At 46.9% G+C, this 21366-nt stretch overlaps 2 protein-coding genes across 2 annotated transcripts; both read left to right on the plus strand.

The window, feature by feature from the left end:
* Positions 1 to 7699: 7699 nt before the first annotated feature.
* Positions 7700 to 8161, plus strand: LOC124697383 (glycine-rich protein 5-like). Its single transcript, XM_047229983.1, has one exon. It carries the CDS (start codon positions 7700 to 7702, stop codon positions 8159 to 8161), a length of 462 nt encoding a protein of 153 aa, XP_047085939.1.
* A 12262-nt stretch (positions 8162 to 20423) lies between these two features.
* LOC124697384 (glycine-rich cell wall structural protein 1-like) lies at positions 20424 to 20885 on the plus strand. The gene has a single exon (XM_047229984.1). It carries the CDS (start codon positions 20424 to 20426, stop codon positions 20883 to 20885), a length of 462 nt encoding a protein of 153 aa, XP_047085940.1.
* The last annotated feature ends 481 nt before the right edge of the window (positions 20886 to 21366 follow it).

A 21366-nucleotide genomic window follows, 5' to 3' on the forward strand; every position in this document is an offset into this window, starting at 1 on the left:
GAAGCCTTACGACAGTGGGCGTCTACGACATTGGACGTGACAAGGAATTGAGTATGTATAGTCTCTAAAAGTTTGATTTAGTCGTGGTTGTGTATGTGTGCGCTTCGTCATCCATCATTTATATAGCTAAAATGGTACGTCGTGTGACAACTCCTGTGTTTAAGATCCCGAACTGAGAAACTCCACTTTATGTGCTTGTGAGGGCGTGTTGTGTTTGGGTGGCTGCACTTGCGTGATGGTAGCATGATGACACATGAGCTGCCTCTAACTTGGAGAGATTTACTAGTTACTACCAATATCATTTTCTATCACTAAAACTGAATATTTGGAAATCAAGATGTTGATCTGCCAGTGTGTCGTGTTTCGGAAACCTCCCCCGGCGAATTTTCCTGGGATTCGTGATTGGAGATTGTTGGATCGTGTGGGATTCGGTCGTGTGCACCCGTATTTTTCTCTAACGGTTTAGTTTCAAAGGGAGCGTTTTGAAACTCTCTTGGTTGTTAATATCATAGGAAACATTCTTCTTCCATGGTGTGGGCGGAAAATCTCTTTTGCCACCAACGGCTTGCTTTATTTGTTCCGTGGGCAGGAAGAGGGGCTCTATTTGGTAGATCACACCCGGGAATGCTGTTAGAGAAAGTTCCATTCAAGACGAGAGTGTAGCACCACCTTGGTTCTATGAACCCCGGTAGAAGCAGGCAAGAAGAAATAGGTAAGGCAGGGAAGGTATCAATCAGTCGCACTTTTAACAGCACGTGAACCCCCAAAGGGTATCAGCAGGCCGGCTGGCCCCCTTTAGAGTGGGCCCCACCACAGCCCCACGCCCGGTCCGTGGCGTAGTTTGGAAGGAAATGTCATGGAAGCCGGGAAGCCAGGCTGAGGACTAGCAATGGTTCTTGAGTTTTTGTGACGATGAGAAATTGGCTTTGTGATTCGTTACATGGACCATCAGAATGCAAGTGCATTGGTAAAAACTATGATATATGATTGGCGACGATGGCGCTTCTGCATTGTTTTCTTTTTAAAGACGTCGTTTTTGGAGAAGCGAGACTTCTATTGCTGCCTTGGTGGTGTTAGTAATGTTGTTTCAAGAAATAGATTGCTGTAGCGAGAGTTATCTTTTTTGTAATTCTTTTCTCTGTCGATTGTGTGCGTACGTAATGTCGATAAGGCAATGCGTTGTTGGAGAGGCTGGATCTAATTGATATCTCCGTGATATTAATATATGCTCTTTGCAAAATAAAATTGTCCCCAAACATATGTCTAGAATATTATACATAGTCAATAGAAAGAGGGAGAAATATACGAAGACCGCTCCATCTAAAATGTGCCGCACATATCGTTTACCCACGCGACGCTTGCGTGTCCGTTCGATACGGAAACCACTCCATCTAAAATAATCTCCCCCGCCTTATCTCCTCGGCCTGTTCCGAACTAGTCACAGCCACACAACCCGCTTTCTCGCTCTCTCACTAGAATTTCTCTTTTCTCATTCCCAATATCCCCTCTCTGTGTTGCTTCTTTCAACTAGAAATCGAGCTCATGCGAGGTGGAAGGAGAGTGGGCGGAAAGAGGCGAGGAGATGCAGGAGTTCCAGACGGAGGATTTGATTCATGTCTCCTGTTGTCATCAGGTTAGGGTGCCATGGGGAATAGCACCGCCCGGCGAGGTTAGGGTGTCAAGTGGGATCCCACCAAAATCACACTTTTCGTAGTGTAAATTTTGACATTAGAATTTGAACTAGAAAATACAAAATACAATATAAGTGAAATTCCACTGGGATCCCACCTTCACACCCTAGGCGAGGTTGAGGTTCTGCCGCCTTCAGCCGGTGGGGGCACCACAAGGAGCAGCACCATGCCAGGAGGCCATAGGCGCTGCGCATTGCAAGGATGCGAGCCGTGCGACCCACATGCGTCTCAGGGCGGTTACGAACGTCATCAATCTATGAGGTTGCAGCCCGAGGGCCACCGGCGGCGCCACGCTGCGGGAGGTTGTGTCGTGGAGAGCCGCCTCAGAGGAATCTCGCATGGGCTGATGGCGCCCGCCCACGCTGGTTACCGCATCTACTGGGCTGGAGCAGCGACATCGGGGGTTGACGATAGTCACGTGCTATAGTCATTGCAGGGCGGCGATGCTCTAGACATGGTGGCGATGCACTTACGAGGTCCCTCCGAAACTTCGGGATATGGCGATCGCGTTGATGCAGTGGCATCTCTAGGACATGGAAGTTGAAGGGAACACCATGCCACTGCGGTCTACCCCGCCGCCCCTGGTATCATTGTGCCGACGCAATCTGCAAGACAATGTTAGTGTTCTTTGTGCTGGTCATTTTCTTTGATCGTTGATAACTCGATAATTTGGAAGGTATTAATTAACCACCGGGTAATGTCATCTATGTATTCTAATAATTACAATATGGCAACTACTTATCGTGTCTAACATATAATGTGCAATTAAATAGTTAATATGGCAATTACAAAGATAATATGATACTAGACATGACAAGAAGGCAACACCATGGCAATTGCCCAATGACAACCGGGTAACCAAATACACATAATCTAGTAATTAAACTAGATAAACAACGTGAGAACCGGTAGCTAGTTTTAAACAATCGTGTAGTTATTTGTCATGAACCTAGTAATTCTTTTTGGGAAAGCTAACGGTAGTTTTTTTCAAATGAACCTACGAACTCCTTCAGGAAATCTGGTAGCTACTTTCTCAACAACTAGCTAGATGTTTCTCATAGTCCTGGTACTTCATTTAGGAAACATGGTAGCTACTTCTATAAATCTAGTAGGTACTTCAAAAACAACCTAATAGATGTTTCTCATAACTCTGGTAAATACGGTAGCTAGTTCTAACAAACCTGATAGCTGTTTCTTATGAACCTCGTGTTATCTTTGGAAAACCTAGTAGCGTTGTTTCTAATGAATCTGGTACCTCTTTTGAAAAATATGGTCGCTAGTTCTAACCGACATACTTCTATGCAGATTTGTGGATATTGTTCTTTTGTGTTGTTGTCGTTGATGCTAATATTTTTGATTAAAAGAGTTTCATTGATTTTCTTTACAAAGTGCATCAAAATCTACTTGCATCATAATCGAATAATGGTGGTGGCGATTAGTGCGGTGGGGTGCCGATGGTCCTTGGTGTGAAGAAGGAAGACTAGAATTACAAGCTTGCAACCACCTGTTGCAGATCTGATATGTAGTGATGTTGCATGCATCTATAGTGTGTAATTAGTAACATGGTCCCGCCTTAATCATACCCCTCTGATTGTGTGCAGATTTTACTCGTGTATATGGTGTAGTCGTGTGTTCGGTTAGTTGATGTAAATGGTGCAATTTACGGTTGTTGATAAAACAAAAGTAAAGGCCTAGTCACATGTGGCCCAACAACTGATAATACCATTGTGATGTTGTTGATCAAGTGAAACATATGAAGTAAAAGCACTATTCATGAATAAAAGTAAAAGCATTGATTACTTGATATATGCATTTTCTAAGCCAGAAAATGGAAACAACAGCCACCTCGCATCCTTTTAGAGGCTGAATAATTGATTGAACTAATTAAAATTAAAGTACATAACCAAAATGTAATTAAATTAAATAATTGGAAACTTGTAGAACAGAAATAAACCAAAACCATATTGTGAGATGGCCAGTCATGCAATTGTAGGGACCAAATTGCTTTGTAGAGTATCATCATGCAGACCTAGATTATTCCGACTGCATATTTTTACAAGCCTCACAAAAATCCTTGTGATGTATGATCCTTTGTCTTTGTATTTGTGTCTATGATCTATGTTCATCATGGCAAGAGAACCTAGAAAACTAATTTATTACTACTAGTTAAAATCGATTTTGCAATTTATTAATATGTGTCCTCCTTGAGCATATCCATATCCATGATGGATTTCTTACACAAAATTTGGGTTGGACAAATTAGTTAAGGGATGAATTTATTTCCCTTCAGATTTTGTAATGTATCTAAATTTTTTGGTGGCAACAACAACCAAAATGATACATGTAGAACTTAGATTTTGTAATTATCTTAATTTTGCAGTTATAATTGGGTATTGAGGGGAAACAGGAAACTAAGCTCTTCTAGCAATATTCTCCAAACTATATGTATACACCCTATGTGGCTCCTTGAGAGAGCACTCTAACTCTTAACCAGTATTCGGTTTTTTATTTTTAGCATTTCTCGTCCTTGGAATACGATACTCAATATTTTCATCTCTCTCTAGTAAGGATTAAGGACTAGGTTTCTCTTTGAAGTCGGAGTTAAGGTAGAGGTTGATCAAAAACATCACACCACATAATGTTCTATCGAATCTTTACCATAGACACCCAAAAATATCAGTTTATCTCGAGAAGTGGGAAAACTTGCTCTACTGTAGGGGCATTGTGTTGTTAATTTGCATATGATGTGCATGATCTTTACGGTTCTTCTTGATTAGTTTTTACTATGTACAAATTTTTACCCATGCATATTTCTTGTACACCCATTCAGTATGTACAAGGTCCCTCTATTCAAAACTAGAATGTTCAGCACGAAGGCTAAAATATTATCAACAACATCACTGAAATGGAACAAAGCTGATCGTATTTTCAGGAAAATAATTGTCATTTCCAAATTTTAACTTGTCAACGTAAAAGAAAGTTTGTGTATCTTGAAATTAGAGGAATTATATAACAAAATCTGGAACATTAAGGTGGGAATGGCTTCTGTTTTCCATGAAACACAATTACATAAATTTTCTGATATTTCTTGTGCAAATTGATGTTACATTATGTGTGCCAGAAGGGTAAATTGGTATGAGCATTATATAGTTCAAAAAATACCAATGGATAGGAAAAATTAATTTGAGTTTTGTAGTGTTAACATAGGAGTGGACTTTAAGTTCATAACTCATCAGAATTTGCTAGAGTTTCTTGGTGGGTTATGTCTAGGTTGGCTTTTTAATATGAAATTGTGAGTTGTTCAAGTCCCAGACAAAGAATCATCAGCATGGTCTCGATGAATTCTCCATCTAGGGCCCCTGACTTTGTCGCATGCCTATCTCCACTTCACCAAATTGGATACCTACTCTTGGCTCTCCAATAACATTCACTTCACCACATAGTTTAAAATAGCCGGCTATCTCATTTAGCTGCGATTTTTTTGGAGGCTATAGAAGGCTATAGCCGAGTTATAGCGGGCTATTCTATTTAGCCTTTTTCAAAAATTTGGAATATTTCAGTCATATATTACCAAAAGATAAGAAAACTATGACTCAAATACGATTTGTGATACAACTTACTCAACTATTCGAGGCAAACAAATATTCAATTATTCAATTCACAAGTTTTATCTAATTATATTGAATGCAAATTCGGAAAACAAGAAATAAAAAAGAAAAGAGAGAAGAAATTCAAAATGCAGGAGGTTTAGCGGCTAAATTTGAGGCTAAATAGGGGCTAACTAGGGCTATAGGAGGCTATTAGCGATGTTTTCTCATTTAGCCTACAACTGGCATAGCCGCAGCGGCGGGTCTTCTGAATGGCTATAGCCTATAGCAAGGCTATAGCCGGCTATTTAAAACTTTGCTCCACCATCGGCAACCCACGCCGTAGTTGACTACCTCGCTAGCCACGACTCCCAATGTCACACAAATGGTGAGTGAAATTCTAGATACCGTACCTCCTAATCCAATGCGGCTCATTGATAAGTTCCCATATGAATGCGGCCTCTAGATGATCTATATATCTATCTATTTATCTACCTACCATGTATTGTCGCCAATGTAGAAATGTACATGTCTCCTAACTCACGTGGTTCCAAATTCATTTGGTGGATGGTCAATGTCATTGTTATTCATGGACATGTTTAGTGAAAACATACGTCCATATGAGTAGCTTTGAGTCATGACTCTTCTTTATTCACGCTGGTTTTGATCACTTTGAATTTATGTGTATGTTTGTAGCATTATTGAACAATTGTCATAATCTTAGTGTACTGGAGGCACGTGTGACTACATATATATGCCCATCGCCCTTGTTACGCACACTTCATACTGCTAGAAATATTGCAAGATGCAGCAGCACATAATAATGTTTTATAGGATCGAGTCACTTGTACATCGTTTAAAATGATATTTAGATTCTAAAATGAATATGGAGTTAGTGTAGAGATGACAAATCACTTAATATGGTAGAAACTTCAGACAACCAAGTGTGAGGAGTTCTTGGATGGCTGTGTGTTGAGTGTATGCTCCTCCATCTTATGATTTCAAAAATTATTTTCTATATGTAAAATTATGTTGCAACGAAAATTTCAGACAAATATGGAAATAAACACATTTTTTACAGCACTCCAATATGAATTCACTTCACATTTCGATGACGCTATTGTTTAAAGAAATGCGACAAATTGAGTATGTTAGCCATATTGACAATCGCAATGGAAAAATAAGTTGTGTACTCGCCATAATTTCTGGAATTACCTAGCCGGGTTATCTTTCTGGTCAATTTCTCAAAGGCTATCTATTCAAAGGCCTTTGAAAAATTTCTTCCTATTTTGTTAAAATTGAATGGTTCAATCTGGGATTCAACTAGTTTTTTTTTTTTTGAGAGAAATGCTGCGAGCTTTATTACCTCACTGAAACATCAACATCCAGAATGTTTACAATAAACGCTGGTGGAACACCAAGCCAAATTCTAGACACATTATTCTCGCAGCCCTCCTTAGCTAAAACATGAGCAGCACTATTTGCCGTTCGACGCACAGCTTGCGCCATACCTTCTTCGAAACCTCGAAGCAGTTCCTTGATCTCTTCAACTAAAGGACCATAAAAAGACCTGTCGACCTCCTCTTGGGATAGTTTGGACACCACCACTGAACTGTCCGTCTCCAGCACAACCTTTGCAACCTGCAACCTCCTCGCTAACAGGAGTCCTTGGCGGCATGCATGAAGTTCGGCCCCTTCCGCATCGGCAACGTTGGTGAAAAAATGGCAAGGTGAACCTTGTCACTTACAAGTGACTTTAGTAGTATTGTTATTTGTGGTCAGTGAATGATTGATGTTTGAAATTTTGTCGGCTGATTTGCCTAATTTACACGTCGGTTTCTTCCGACTTTTCTCCCAAGCTGGGATCCATGGATGGCCTTGGCCCATTTGTGTGTTTTCATAAGTACTCTTATTTGGGAAATGAAAAAGGTTCGTAATATTCCCAACTGAATTGCCAAATTTATACCTTTGCGTCTTTTTCTAATTTTCCCTCGGACCGTTGTCGCTCGTTTAAGCAATCTACGCGGTGGCACCAGAAAGATTGGCCGAACTCAAACCTCTGTCGAAAGCTAAATTCAAAATTCAGAAGCCCATCCTTTACCAAACACGTATTCCCTCCGTTCTTTTTTAATTGACTCGAATTTAGTACAAGTTTGTACTAAATCCAAGTCAATTAAAAAGGAACGGAGGGAGTACCAGTGAGGCAGTGAGACGATTCGCCTTGTTGAATTCGTCCTCTCGTTCTCTCCTGGGTCCGCAACAAACATTTACAGTATTTACGATCCTCCACCTGCCCCGGCCTCTCCGCCTCCGCCGTACTCCTCCGCCGCCTATTTCAACCACGAACTCGACCACCAAGTACTCCACAAGCTCAACACACGAGAGAGAAAGCCTAGAACCGAGCCTGCTTGCTAGAGCACCATGGCCAAGAAGCGGTCTGGCACTGTCGCTTCCCTGCTGCTTCTCTCCCTCGCACTAGCTGCCCACTCCGTGGCGGCCGCGAGGACCGCGCCTGCTGGGGGCGAGGCGGAGGCCTCGCTTCCAGCCGCTGCCGCAGCAGAGAACGGCGCCGGTGCAGGAGGCGCGGGAGCGGCGGACGCGAAGAACCTGTTCGTGGGAGTGGGAGGCATGGGGGACCTGCCGGGCCTCCCGGCCGTGGGCGGCGGCTACGGCGGGGGCTTCGGCAACAACGGCGCCGGCGTCTTCACCGGGGTCACGGGCCCGTTCGGCGGCGTCGGCGGCGGCGTGGGGAGCGTCGGGCCAGTCGGCGGCGTCGGCGGCGCAGCCGGTATCCCGTTCGGAGGGTTCGCCGGTGGCAGCGCCCCGTTAGGCGCGGTCGGAGGCGGGTACGGCGGCGCAGGCGGCGGCGGCGTCACACCTTGAGGAGTTGCACATTGTAGCCTATATCTTCACAGTCGAGGCTTGGACGTGCGCGTTGTACGTAGGTGCGGTGCATGGGCATGGCGCATCGCAACTGCGTACGCACGCATACATGTGTGCCTTGGTTTGACACAGTCCAGAAGAAGTCACGTGCAGCATGTTCGTGCAGCAGCGGTTTGATTTTCTTACAGTGTGTGTGTTTGTGTGGCAACTGGCAAGGCCGCAAGATGTTGGTGTACTGTATGTCGTTGTAGTGTTTCATCAGTGTAGTCTCATGTCATGTAGTATCAGACAAGTTAGTAGTGGTGGTATACTGGTATGTATGTCGTGTGGGTTTCGTTATGTGTCTCAACTTAGTGTGCTTGCTGTTCCAAAACTGACAAACGTACTCCAGTTCATCGGTGTGCGACGCTCGTGCGTGTTTTCTCAATGTGTGGCTATATTACATCATCAAAATTAGACTAAGTTATCATCTCTCACACGAACGTACCGATGCAGCACACGGCGTAGTCCGGCTGGCGAGCCTAAAACGCCCAAGTGAACTGAAATGACAAAAGCTTTTGGGAGAGCTCGGCCTGCCCATATATAAGAGCATCTCCAGCCGTTCGAGCCCCCCGACCGAAAATCCGGATATCTTCAGTCGCGTCCTCCAAACCGCGCCGGATTGAGCATTTCAAACCGCGTCCCCCAAACGCCGCCTCCAAATATTTTTTAAAGATTTTTTAACACACAATCATTTATCAAATATAACATAGGAATAAATATGTTTGCGGAGATAGTTTTCAAATTAAAATACAACAAACAATAAAACAATTAAACAAATGTAATAAATAGGGCTAGATCAAGGTGACGCGGCATTTCATTTGATCCTCCACAAATGCTCAACGAGATCAGCTTGAAGTTGATCATGAACATTGATGTCACGGATCTCTGCATGCATGGCGAGGAAATCAGCAAAATCTGCAGGCTCATGATCAACCTCCGCAAGAGAGCCCTCACACTCATAGGGACCAACATGTGTCCTGGCATGATTCTTGCGGTCATCCTCGATGATCATGTTGTGCATGATCACACAAGCCTGCATCACCTCCCACATTTGGTCGTGAGACCAGCTTAGAGCAGGGCACCGGACAATGGTAAATTGTGCTTGAAGCACACCAAATGCCCGCTCGACATCCTTCCTGCAAGCCTCTTGTCGCGTAGCAAAGTGGGAATTCTTCAGACCTGATGGATTCGAGATTGTTTTGACAAAAGTGGCCCATTTTGGATATATACCATCGGCTAGATAATAGCCTTTGGTATATTGGTGGCCATTGACCTCATAGTTGCATGGTGGAGCATGCCCTTCCACTAGTTTGCTGAACACCGGAGACTGCTGCAACACGTTGATGTCATTGTGTGATCCCGCCATGCTAAAGAAAGAATGCCAAATCCACAGGTCATAATCTGCCACAGCTTCAAGCACCACACTGCAATATCCATGACGCCCTTTGTATATACCTTGCCAAGCAAACAGGCAGTTCTTCCATGACCAGTGCATGCAATCGATGCTTCCAAGCATTCCAGAAAATCCTCTGGCAGCATTTTGTGCCATGATCCTTGCAGTCTCTTCCTCAGTTGGCTCTCTCAAGTAGTATTTGCCAAACTTTTCCACCACAGCTCGGCAAAATTTGTACATGCACTCAATGGCAGTAGACTCACTCATGCAAAGGTAGTCGTCATGTGTATCGGCAGGTGCTCTGTATGCAAGCATCCTCATGGCGGCGGTGCACTTCTAAATCAACGAGAACCCGACAACGCCTACAACGTCGAGCTTGAGCTTGAAGTAGGGGTCGAACTCTCAAACGCCGTGGAGGATATTCATGAACAGAACCTTGCTCCTCCTGTACCGGCGCCGAATCGTCTTCATGTGTTGCACCATCTGCAAAGTAGTCGTTGTGCAGCATGGTATGCCCCTCCATCCTCTGTCGGGGCTTCGACTTCTTTCTCCCCGGCCTTGATCCTCCGCGGCGTGGCCTCTTCCTCTTCTCCGCCTCGGCGTCAACCATGTCCTGGAGGGACGCGATGATCAGCAAATGCTCCCGGAGGTCGTCGTCGAAGGATTTCTCGTCCTCCAGCAGCAGGGCAAGCATCTCATCGTCGCTATCCACGTCTAAAGCAAAATCAATGGTTAAAATTGCGCCGAGGCAGACGACGCAACGAACAACGGCCAATCGCGCCTACCCGGCAAGTCGTCGAGCACCTTGTGTGCGCAGAGGTGGGGCGGATTTGACGCCGCGTTCTGGGACGCGATGGCAAAGCGGCGGCGGCAGAACGGCCGGTGGGAGCGCCAGCCGCGACGACGGTGCCGACTCTCAGAAGATATCAGACGCCGAAACGGCCGGCAAATCCAGCGGCGGCGGAGGGGTGGGAGGTGCGGGAAGGAACGAGCGACGAGAAAAAAAAAGGCGCGAATCAACGGTTTATGCAAATACTCGCCGACATGTGGGAGCCCGCCTAGCTTTTCGTTGTGTCCGGCGTGCCCGGAGCGTCCCCTGTGGGTCAGGGACGGGCTCGGGGCGCCGGACAAAAATTGGCTTTGGGGGACGCGGCTGGAACCGTTTTTTTGTCCGGCGCGCCCCAAGTAGCTTTGGGGGACGCGACTGGAGATGCTCTAAGAAACGCCGGATTGGATGTAAAAAGGGCGTGGGGGTAACATTTTCCCAGTCGCACCCCCGGCATTCGCCCATCAGTGGCGATAGATTCAAAATATCGTCTTCCCGCTACACAAAAGAATCGCCAAAATCCGGCGATCGGATCAGCCACATTCCGGCGATCGAAACTAGATGATTATAGGCTCATCGGCGGTCCCATCCTGAGCAACGGCGTCTGGAGCGGCATCGGGCTGCGAAGCATCGGCGTCTGGCGCGGCATCGGCAGGCGAAGCATCGGCATCGGCGTCGGAAGTTGTCGAAGCGGCGGGAGTAGACGTCGAAGCGGAGGACGAATGAGCCGACGGTGGCCGGAGGATTTCTTGGCGATGGGCGTCGTACCAAGCCCTCGTCTCCTCGTCCATGTTGGCGTCGTTGCCGCCGATCAGGAACGCCAGGTCGGTGTTCCTCTTCTTCGCCGCGGAGGTTTCCTTGAGTAAGGCAATCCGGTCGCCCTGGTTGGCGAGCATCGCCTTCCACCGCACGTCGTGCTTGTCGTCCCTCCAGGCGGCGTGCGCCCTCGCGTCGGCCCAGCACTTGTCGAAGGACGCCTGCAACCTGTCGGCTAGATGGCCGGCCTTCTTCTGCTCTTTGAGCTTCTTCTGGCCGAGCTCGGGGCGGCCCGCCGACGCGGCAGGTGCTGGATCATCGGGGTTGTACTGCTCGCCCTTGTTGTTGGCGAGATTCTTGCGCACCGCCTTCCACTTGTCGCACTCCGTGATGCGGGCGAACACGTTAAGGTACTTGAACATGTGGTCATCGTTGTCGTCCGCGTACATGGTGAACGCCCGCCGCACCTGCAAAAACAGGCCGGCGGTTCAAGATTAAACCTCGACGATGTAGGGTAGACGGAGGAGCCACGGCGAGTGAGTATACCTTTGCTTCAAAGTCCTCACCGGATATTTCATGTTTGTCGATCTCCTCCTGTATGCCATGCCACTTGCTGCACGCCGCCTGGATGATCCCCCAATGGGTGCACATTCCCTTGTCGCCGTGTTTCATCACCGTCTTGTTGAAGTATGGATCGACGAGTTTGCCCTCGTCGAACACCACCTTGACACGCTACTAGTACGTGTCGTAGTTCTGATTGGCGCCGGTGATGCCGTTCATAGACACCGTCTTCCAAGCTTCGGCGAGGCACTCCTCTTCTTTGCCCGTCCATTTTATCCGCGGCTCGGCTGGCGGCGAGTTCTTCTTCCTTCTCTTCTTCTTCCCCTTGGACGGCGCCTCCGTGGCTTCAGGCGCTTCCTCTTCGTCGACGTCCTGGTCGACGTACGTCTGCTCATCTTCTTCGTCGACGTATTGGGTACCATTGTTCTCATCGTGGTGATCATCCTGGTCGAGGTTGAAGTTGAATCCGCCCCGCGACACGACGACTTCCGTCGCCCTTGCCTCCTCTTGTGTGAAACTCGGGCTTGACGCGGCAGCCATGGAGCCCGACCTGATCATCTCGTGCATCACAGGCTCATTCGGCGGCGGCATCCCGGGGTTGGAGAAGGAGAGCGGCCCACGTCTCAGGGCAGGCGAGATGCCCTCGTACATCGCACCGTCGTACGACAGCGGTGACGGCGTAGGTGTCATGGAACATGGTCGTGGCCGGCGACGCCAGCGAGAAGGAAGGAGAGCTGATCATACCTTGGGTCGGCCATGGCCCGGAGAATTGGGCGACGCGCGGCTGGCCGAAGTTGATGGACATCAGCCTCACCTGTTCCTCCGCCGCCGCCACCCTCTTCGCGTTGCACTTCTTCTCCCTCTCCGCCCGGCCACGAGTTTCGTTCTGCCGCCGCTCCACATCCGCCGCCCACTCCGCGTTTGAGATTCCTGACGGCCTCTGTTTTGGCGCCCGCGGCTTTCTCTCCTTCGGCGCACAATCGGCGGCGAGCTTCTTCGGCGGCATGGTGGTGGAAGGGAAGAGGAGGAGCTGCAACTGTGGGGGAGAATGGCGGTAGCTCCTCCGAAATTCGGCGGGGGAAATGGTTCTATGCGGCGCATTTTGGAGGGAAAACGAAATTAATGGAGGGAACTACCAATTCTGTCGCCGACAACGCGGGCCCGCTCGACGTTTCACGCGCTTTTGTTTCGTCCGGAGTCCCCGACCGGGCCTCGGGAACCCGGGGATGGATGGGCTCTCCGGACGGATGAAAGCCTAATCCGGACGAAAACGAGAAGCCAGGGCTGCGGCTGGGCCGTTTTCGTCCATCCAGATGAAAAAAAGACATCATAGGATCTCGTCGGGAAGACGGCGGAAGACGGCTGGAGATGCTCTAACTCTTGAGAAAAAGGCGTTGCCTTTTTTTTAAGAAGAGGAGCCCAAACGGGCTCCCAGTTTCATTCAAGAAGCTAGAGTGCCAGTTATACATCATTTTCAAAACGAAACCGCGTTGAAGAGAAGCAGGAAACTCTTCTACTTTTCTAGAAACTAAAAAACAAAACTCAATTAAAGAGTCTGGAGATAGAAACAATCAAACAACCAACCGAACTTTTAACCTAGACGACCAACGGATACATCAAAACAAACACACACACAATGACTCTACGTTCTACTACTACGGCTACGAGGGCTACGCCTTGTAAGTGTTGATCTACCTCCACGTACAAAGTACAGGCCGATACAGGCGGGAGTCAATCTCATTCGATTACTCTCCAGAGTCGAGACTCACACGTCCTAACAGGCCACCTCAGGCGCTGCGTGCGCTTGGCATGGAAATGTGCTCCTTTCACGGCAAGCGTCAGTCGGGCACTCGGGCCACTTGGCCGGCCAGTTTCATTCATGGGGATCAAGCGAGCGCGCTGCGTGCTCGGCCAAGGCTAGACCGAGCTGTGTGAAGCGGCGCACTCACCGGCACGTGCTGAACCGGAGCCAGGTTGCGCGCCACAGCGACGACCAACAGTCGAACACGAACCCCGGCTGGACGGCCCTTGTTCACAGCAATGTACTTCCCGGTGAAATCTGCAGTAGTATTGCCCAGGACGCAGAAGCTAGACAGAGATGCCTTAACCCACGGAATGGCGCGGCCTTGATTCGTCGGATAGAACGAGATCTGAGCGAATCCGGCATCGAGATCGGCATCACGTTTCCCGGTGGCACTGTGCGCTCGGGAGCGGAAATGTGCTCCTTTCACGGGTTGCCAGTCGGCCAAGCTCATTCATGGCGCCCGGTCAAGGGCCAGCCGAGCTCTGAAGCGGCGCCCTCGCGTCACGTGACGGAGCTAGATGGCTTGCACTCCATCGGCGTCGGATGTCCTGACGGCAAGAGGCGCGATTTATGATCTTGGCTGCAGAGCGAGCTAGAACAGGGAGTATGAGAGGGATGCCGCTGGAACAAGCTAGGAGCCTCACCATGGACTATTGGTCTGAGACGGGGGAGCGTCTTCAATTCGGGCGCAGCTAATGCAACAGCAGAGAAACGAGTGTGAGGCAGGGAGGGGTAAAGCAAATCCTTCTCAACGGCTATGTCTACGCTCTACAGTATACTGCACCCTACGGGGCCTCGACCGGGGGAAGGGGAGCAGCGCGAGGATTGCCCCGTGCATGCGAGGCCTCGTGCACGTGGTTGCCGTTGGATTTGCAATGTTTCTTGCTTTAAGATTCGTGCTGACAAGTATTCTTAAATTTTGTCATGTCTCAGATTTCTCAGATGTACTGAATCGCAATGAAACATAGTGATTGTTAGAGAAGGAGACGTCGGACTCATCTTGGAGCACATGAAAGGCATTAAGACCTAGTCGGTTACGTTGTTGAGATATTGTAACTGTATTTGTACATGTACTCTTGATATATAAATATACATCAGGACGAGGCGAGCATGGCAAGCAGCCCAATCCTTTTGCAAACCTTCATGGTATCAGAGCTCCAGCCGATCCCTCTCCTCTAGCTAAAACCCTACCCTTAAACAGGGCCGAGCCGGCTTAATCCGGGGCCCTGTGCGACATTCTAAAATGGGTCCTATAGCATAAGAAAATTTTGACTATTCAACATATTGTAACACATATTATAACGTATATATTAGAGTATCTTACATAGAAATTGGAAACATTAAGAAGCATACCTATTAAACTTCCGGTTGCATAATTTTTTTTGAACAACTTCATTCTTTTAGGGTTCTTCGAAAAATCTTCAATAATATTCTCATAATAAATCGTCTCCAACACTTCACTCTAAAGTGCAATGGTCGAAGCCAACTTCAACTAACTGATTGTTGGAGGATGCTTTTGGTTTCTTTTTGAACAAATTGTCAATTGCCTCTCTTTGAGATGCAATCAATTTTTCTCCCTTTTTTTTCTTTTTTCTCACACTTCTGAGATGAGAGAGTGTCAGAGAGATCGGCCGCACCTGCTGTGCTTGATCACAAGATCGATCATGAGGGAGAGGGACTCGGAGGGGCAATTGCAGTGCAGAAGCAGAACTGCCGCCACGACGCCAGAGAAGGGAGAGGATGAGTCGATGACAATTGACGAACTGCCTACGTCGCTTCCGCTTCATCTAGGGAGTCGGGCTAGATACGTAATTTCTCCATCTGTCGATCGAATCGGTGGTTTGTGGACTCGATCGATTCCCGTCGGCGGTCGGGCTCGCTGGTTCGCTCTCTCCTTCGATTGGAAGGGCAAAGGCTAGGGCCAGCTGTTTTACTTTTTGTTTGCTGAATATTTATATAGGCTTATACCAAAATTTGGGGCCCCAAAAAATTTTGGGCCCTGTGCACTTGCACACTTTGCACTCCCGCTCGCTCGGGCCTGCCCTTAAATCCCGCCACCTCCCTTCCCCAACCACCATCACCATGACACCAGATTAGCTTAAACAGCTCGAGGAAGAGCTAAAGCAATGCGAGTCCACCTCAACTCGTGCACAGAAGAACTAGATCGACGTGCCGCTGAGATGGGTAAAACGATCGACACCTCTCCACCTTCCCAAAATCCTAGCCCCGCTCCTGTTCCCTCCACCTATGTTTCTTCCATCAAAACCCACGTTACAATCAACCTCGATCTGCAAGACTTCAACTATGCCGAGTGGCGTGAGCTGTTCCTCGTCGCCCTCGGTCGTTACGGCCTCACCTCCCGACCCACCTATACCTCGCACACGCTCTACTACCAGCCGCCTTCCAGGTCCACGTCCCCGTTTAAATCTTTCTGCTACTGTTTCTTTACCTCTCCCTCATGATTATCTAACAGCCCCTCGTGATCCCAATTGGCGCCAAGCTATGCAAGAAGAGTTCGATGCTCTCACCCTCAATAGCACTTGGACCCTTGTTCCTCCACCTCCCGGCGCCAACATTGTAAGTGGTAAATGGATTTTCCCTCACAAATTTAACTCTGATGGCTCTTTTGCTCGCCACAAAGCCCGTTGGGTTGTTCGTGGTTTCTCTCAACAGCCATGTATCGATTATGATGAGACCTTTAGTCCTATAGTTAAACCTCTACCTGCCACCACCCGTATCGTGCTCTCTCTATCCTTGTCCCACAATTGGCCCATACACCAACTTGATGTAAAAAAATGCCTTCCTTCACGGCCAATTTGATGAAGTTATCTACAGCCAACAACCCTCTGGATTCATTGACCCTCAAAATCCTACTCATGTTTGTCGTCTTCTCAAATCTCTATATGGCATTAAACAAGTACCCCATGCATGGTTTCACTGATTCTCCTCCTTTGCTCGTTCCATTGGCTTTATTGAGTCCAAATCCGATCCTTCTTTGTTCATCTTTCGCCATGGCACTGATATTGCATATCTTCTCCTTTATGTGGACGATATAATACTCACCACCTCCACTTCCGCTCTCCTCACCAAAATAACTACCACCCTCAGCCGAGAGTTTGCTATGAAGGATCTAGGTCCATTACATCACCATCTCGGTATATATGTTACTCGTACATCTACTGGTCTTCATCTCTCTCAACACCAATACCCCCAAGATATCCTTTCTCAGGCCGGCATGCGTGATTGTCATTCTGTTCTTACACCCATTGATACACAGTCTAAATTTCCCTCTAATGCTGGTCACAAGTTTCTGATCCTTCTCTCTATCGCAGCTTAGCCGGTGCCCTTCAATATGCTGTCCAACAGGTATGTCTTCATATATGCATGATCCTCGTGAACCACATTTTTCTCTCATCAAACGTATCCTTCGATATCTCAAAGGCACCCTTCACCATGGTCTTACTCTTCCTCGTTCTTCCTCTCATGCTCTTGTTGCCTACTCGGATGCCGATTGGGCAGGTTGCCTAGATACCAGATGCTCCACGTCAGCATTCTATATGTATCTTGGGGAAATTTTGATCAGCTGGTCTTTCCGTCGTCAAACGAAAGTATCTCGCTCCAGTGCCGAGCCCAAATACCGAGCTATTGCTACTGCCGGCGCGAGAGTCTTGCTGGGTTCGGCAGCTTCTACAGGAGTTACGTTGTCTAGTCGAGACTGCGACAATTGTCTACAGTGACAATGTCAATGCTTTATATTTGTCGGCAAATCCCATTCATCATCGGCGCACCAAACACATAGAGCTGGATATTCATTTTGTTCCCAAGAAAGTTGCTATTGGTGTTGTTCGAGTTCTCCATGTGCCATCGTCCTCCCAATTTTCTGATATATATTCACCAAGGGGATGCCTACCATCTTGTTTAAAGAATTCCGCTTTAGTCTTCACATTGATTATCTCGATGGTTCAGACTGCGGGGGCGTGTTAGAGAAGGAGACGTCTGAGGCGCATCTTGGAGCACACGACAAGGCATCAAGACCTAGTCGGTTACATATTGTTGAGATATTGTAATTGTATCAGTACATGTACTCTTGATATATAAATATACACTAGGACGAGGCGAGCAAGGCAAGCAGCCCGATCCTTTTACAAACCGATTTCGTGCATGGAGCTGAGCTAGTACATTTTTGAAAATGGCATATATTTTTTGTGAAACATAACTTCATAATATCGTAAAATTTTCAAATCAGCCATTGCGCAAATTTATGGTAAGTTGAGTGTCGGAATGGTCAGAACATTTTTTTAGTAAAAAACCTTTTTATATGGAGAAACTGAATTAAATTTGTGACGTTAATTGGAGGAGCGAACTCGTAAGTTTGGAACTCGTCACAGTTCATGGAAATCTCGTGATGGGTGATGTTTGGGTTGATTTCTCAATATAGATTCTAGAATTTCTCAAATGCTATATTTTTATACATATTTTTCCTGAAAGAATTTCCTATGTTTTCAATAATTTGTAAATTAATATTTATATTGTTGCTGAAACTGAAGTTCAAGCAACGATACAGCTCATGGTAAGTCGTGTCCCTTCCATTTTTTCTGTACTTTCAACACTAGTGCTATTTTGGTTTAAGGTCAATGCTTAATGTTCAACAAATTCAATTTTTTTGTAGTTGGGTTTCTTCCATCTTCACTTCAAACTTTGTCACTCAATCCAACAGTGTACATTATCCATAATTCTATGGCATTGCGAACCTCATTATTGTTCCTACATTTGGCTCTGATTCTGCTGATTCTTACTTCGAACTCTACCACCTTAACCAATAATCAACACCAACTTAATGGTATTACTAAGCTCATGATGCTAGTCGGCCAGGGGAAATAGCCTCGCCAACTTGTACCCACTTGTTTCTTTTGTGCATATCATCGCGCCAATGGTAATCATGTGTAAATGCAAATATCTTTGGGCATTATAAAAAAAAAGTTCATTCCAGCTATCCCTCTCAAAAAAGGAATAGCACATGATGTCTTGGACCTAGCTTACAAACTGCACCAAAAATGCTGGGCCCCGAACTTTTTTTCTAACCTAGAACAATGAGTTGCTCAAGTCCCAAACAAAGAATTCCAAATCACCAACAATGGGGCACCTTTGTCCTTTCCTAACTCTACTTTTTCACACTTTTGTTATGCTTTTGACTGGTGAAGAGAATCCATTAGACCGTTATAAGCCCACACCTCACTAGACTACCTCGCTCGTCATGGCTTCTAGTCTTGGACAAATACTAAGTGTAATTCTTGATACCCCCTAATCCCGTGGCGATCACTAACCGGTGTCATGTAAATGTGACCTCTTGCTGATCAGGTAATGCTAAGAAGCATGAGAGCTCGATGGTTTATATGATTCAAGTGACCAGCCTATATATTTACCTACAATATATTATTGCCAATCTGGGCATGCACATGCCTCATCAATCACATCCTTAACTAGTTCCAATTTATTTGTTTCATGGTTCGTCATCATTTTTATTCGTAGTCATAGACATCTATCTAGCTCACATGAGTGCAGTTCATTGACTGTTTTGCTTATGGGTACTTTCAAGCCATGACATGTTCATTTATTTCATATCAGGTCTGGTCGCATATAACTTCGATTTTATGTACAGGTTCGGACCATACTATATACTCGTGTCATTTTTTTAGTGTATTGGAAGCATATGTTAATACATATCAACAAATGCACATCACCCTTGCCCCATACATGCATGGAAAACTACAAGTAGTATTTCAAAATACAATAACGGATATTAAGTGTTTCGATTAGAGTGGATTTGCTTGTGCATCGTCTAACATGAGGTGAAGAGGCTCATAGCAAAGGGTTTTTTTTTACGAAAGGGTGGTCAGGTCTACCATCGGATAAGATAGAACAAAAGGTTTAATTGCAGAATTTTCCATGAGATGAAACATGAAATAAGAAAACCATCACTAGATTTTGTAGTAGTATTATCTAGGGTTGACAAGTGACTAATGTTGGAAACATTCCCAACTAGACTGCCTAATCTACATGATTTGTGTCTTCTGATTCTACTCGCAGCTTTGTCACTATATCCAAGGCAACCTAAATGGTTTCAATTTTAACCAATCGGTATTTGGTAGTTAAAGTCGCGTTATTAATACATGAGATGATATCATCAACCGTGCTAATTTTGGTATGGAAGTAATGCATGAACGTAATGCTCACAACTTCCCTCTAGACCTAGTTTCTCTTGAAGTTCCTTCTCTTAATAGATAAGGTTTTTCTGCTAACATATAGGAAATTTTTAAGAAGGAAAAGCTAGAAATACCCAATATCTTGCTAGAAGCCTTGGCCCCTATAGTCACTAGTACTGTTATTATTCTTAGAGATGAATGGGTAACGTTCAAAATATTCAATTCCGAGTGAATTGCCGAATTTATTTCTTCTGTTTTCCACATTTATTTTTGAGCGGAATATGTTTTCTTCACTATTTTGAACGATATGGATTTTTTTAGGGGATATGGATAGTGTGACCAAAATGATTGGGCCCTGAGCCTATTCCAAAGCTGGGCTTTGAGGCGCTATGTCCCCAAGTCATAAGCCTAGCTCCACTCGTTCGAATCTTAAATAAAAATAAATAAAAACATCTCCACTCGTTCGAAATTTACTCCCCCTGGATCCTGAACAACCCTTCACTAGAGCAGTAGAGCACTCGCCACATTTACAACCCCTCCATCTGCCCCGATCTCTCCGCCGCCTATTTAAACCACGTACTCTACGTCTCTACCACTCCACAACCACAGCAGTAGCATCGATCTCTCACACGCACAACACAGATAGGAAACCATTGAAACTAGCTAGCTAGAGCGCCATGGTCAAGAAGTGCTTTGGCACCGTCGCCTCCCTCCTCCTGCTCTCCCTCGCTGTAGCGGCGCACTCCGTGGCGGCGGCTAGGACCGCGCCTGCTGGGGGTGCAGCTGAGGCCTCGCTTCCGGCCGCTGCCGCCGCAGAGAGCGGCGCCGGTGCAGGAGTTGCGGGAACGGCGGACGCGAAGAACCTGTTCGTGGGAGTGGGAGGCATGGGGGACCTGCCGGGCTTTCCGGCCGTGGGCGGCGGCTACGGCGGGGGCTTCGGCAACAACGGCGCCGGCATCTTCACCGGCGTCACGAGCCCGCTGGGAGGCGTCGGGGGCGGCGTGGGGAGCGTCGGGCCAGTCGGCGGCGTCGGGGGCACCGGAGGGGTCCCGTTTGGAGGGTTCGCCGGCGGCGGCGCCCCGTTCGGCGGGGTCGGAGGCGGGTACGGCGGCGGAGGCGCCGGCGGCGTCACGCCTTGAGCTCATGCACATGGTAGCATATTCCTGCAGGGTCGGGGCATGGACGTCCGCGTTGTACGTAGGTGCGGTGCATGGGCAAGGCGCATCGCGCTTGCGTACGCAAGCATAGACGTCTCCCTTGGCTTCACGCAGTTCAGAAGATGTTAACTGCAGACTGGTCGTGCAGCCGTGCAGTGACTGTCTGTGCGTGTGCGTCTTGTAACGCTCGGCCAGTGTAGTCTGGTATCAGACAAATTAGACCATCTCTAACCGTAACCGAAAAATTCAGAACGGAAAAAGATTCAGTCTGTCGAAAAGGACACTTAGGATGATTTTGCCACTCGCGCAGAACAGAAACCGTAACCACGAACTGGAAAAACAAAATTAAAATGTCGCGGGAGAATTCGTCGATGAACAGATAATCAGATATAGATGATACTTTGATTCTCCGATTGAGCATCAAAATTTACATAATATGTACTACAAACGTAAATTAAGTACT

The sequence above is a fragment of the Lolium rigidum genome, chromosome 3 (assembly GCF_022539505.1).
Source record: "Lolium rigidum isolate FL_2022 chromosome 3, APGP_CSIRO_Lrig_0.1, whole genome shotgun sequence".
NCBI lineage: Eukaryota > Viridiplantae > Streptophyta > Magnoliopsida > Poales > Poaceae > Lolium > Lolium rigidum.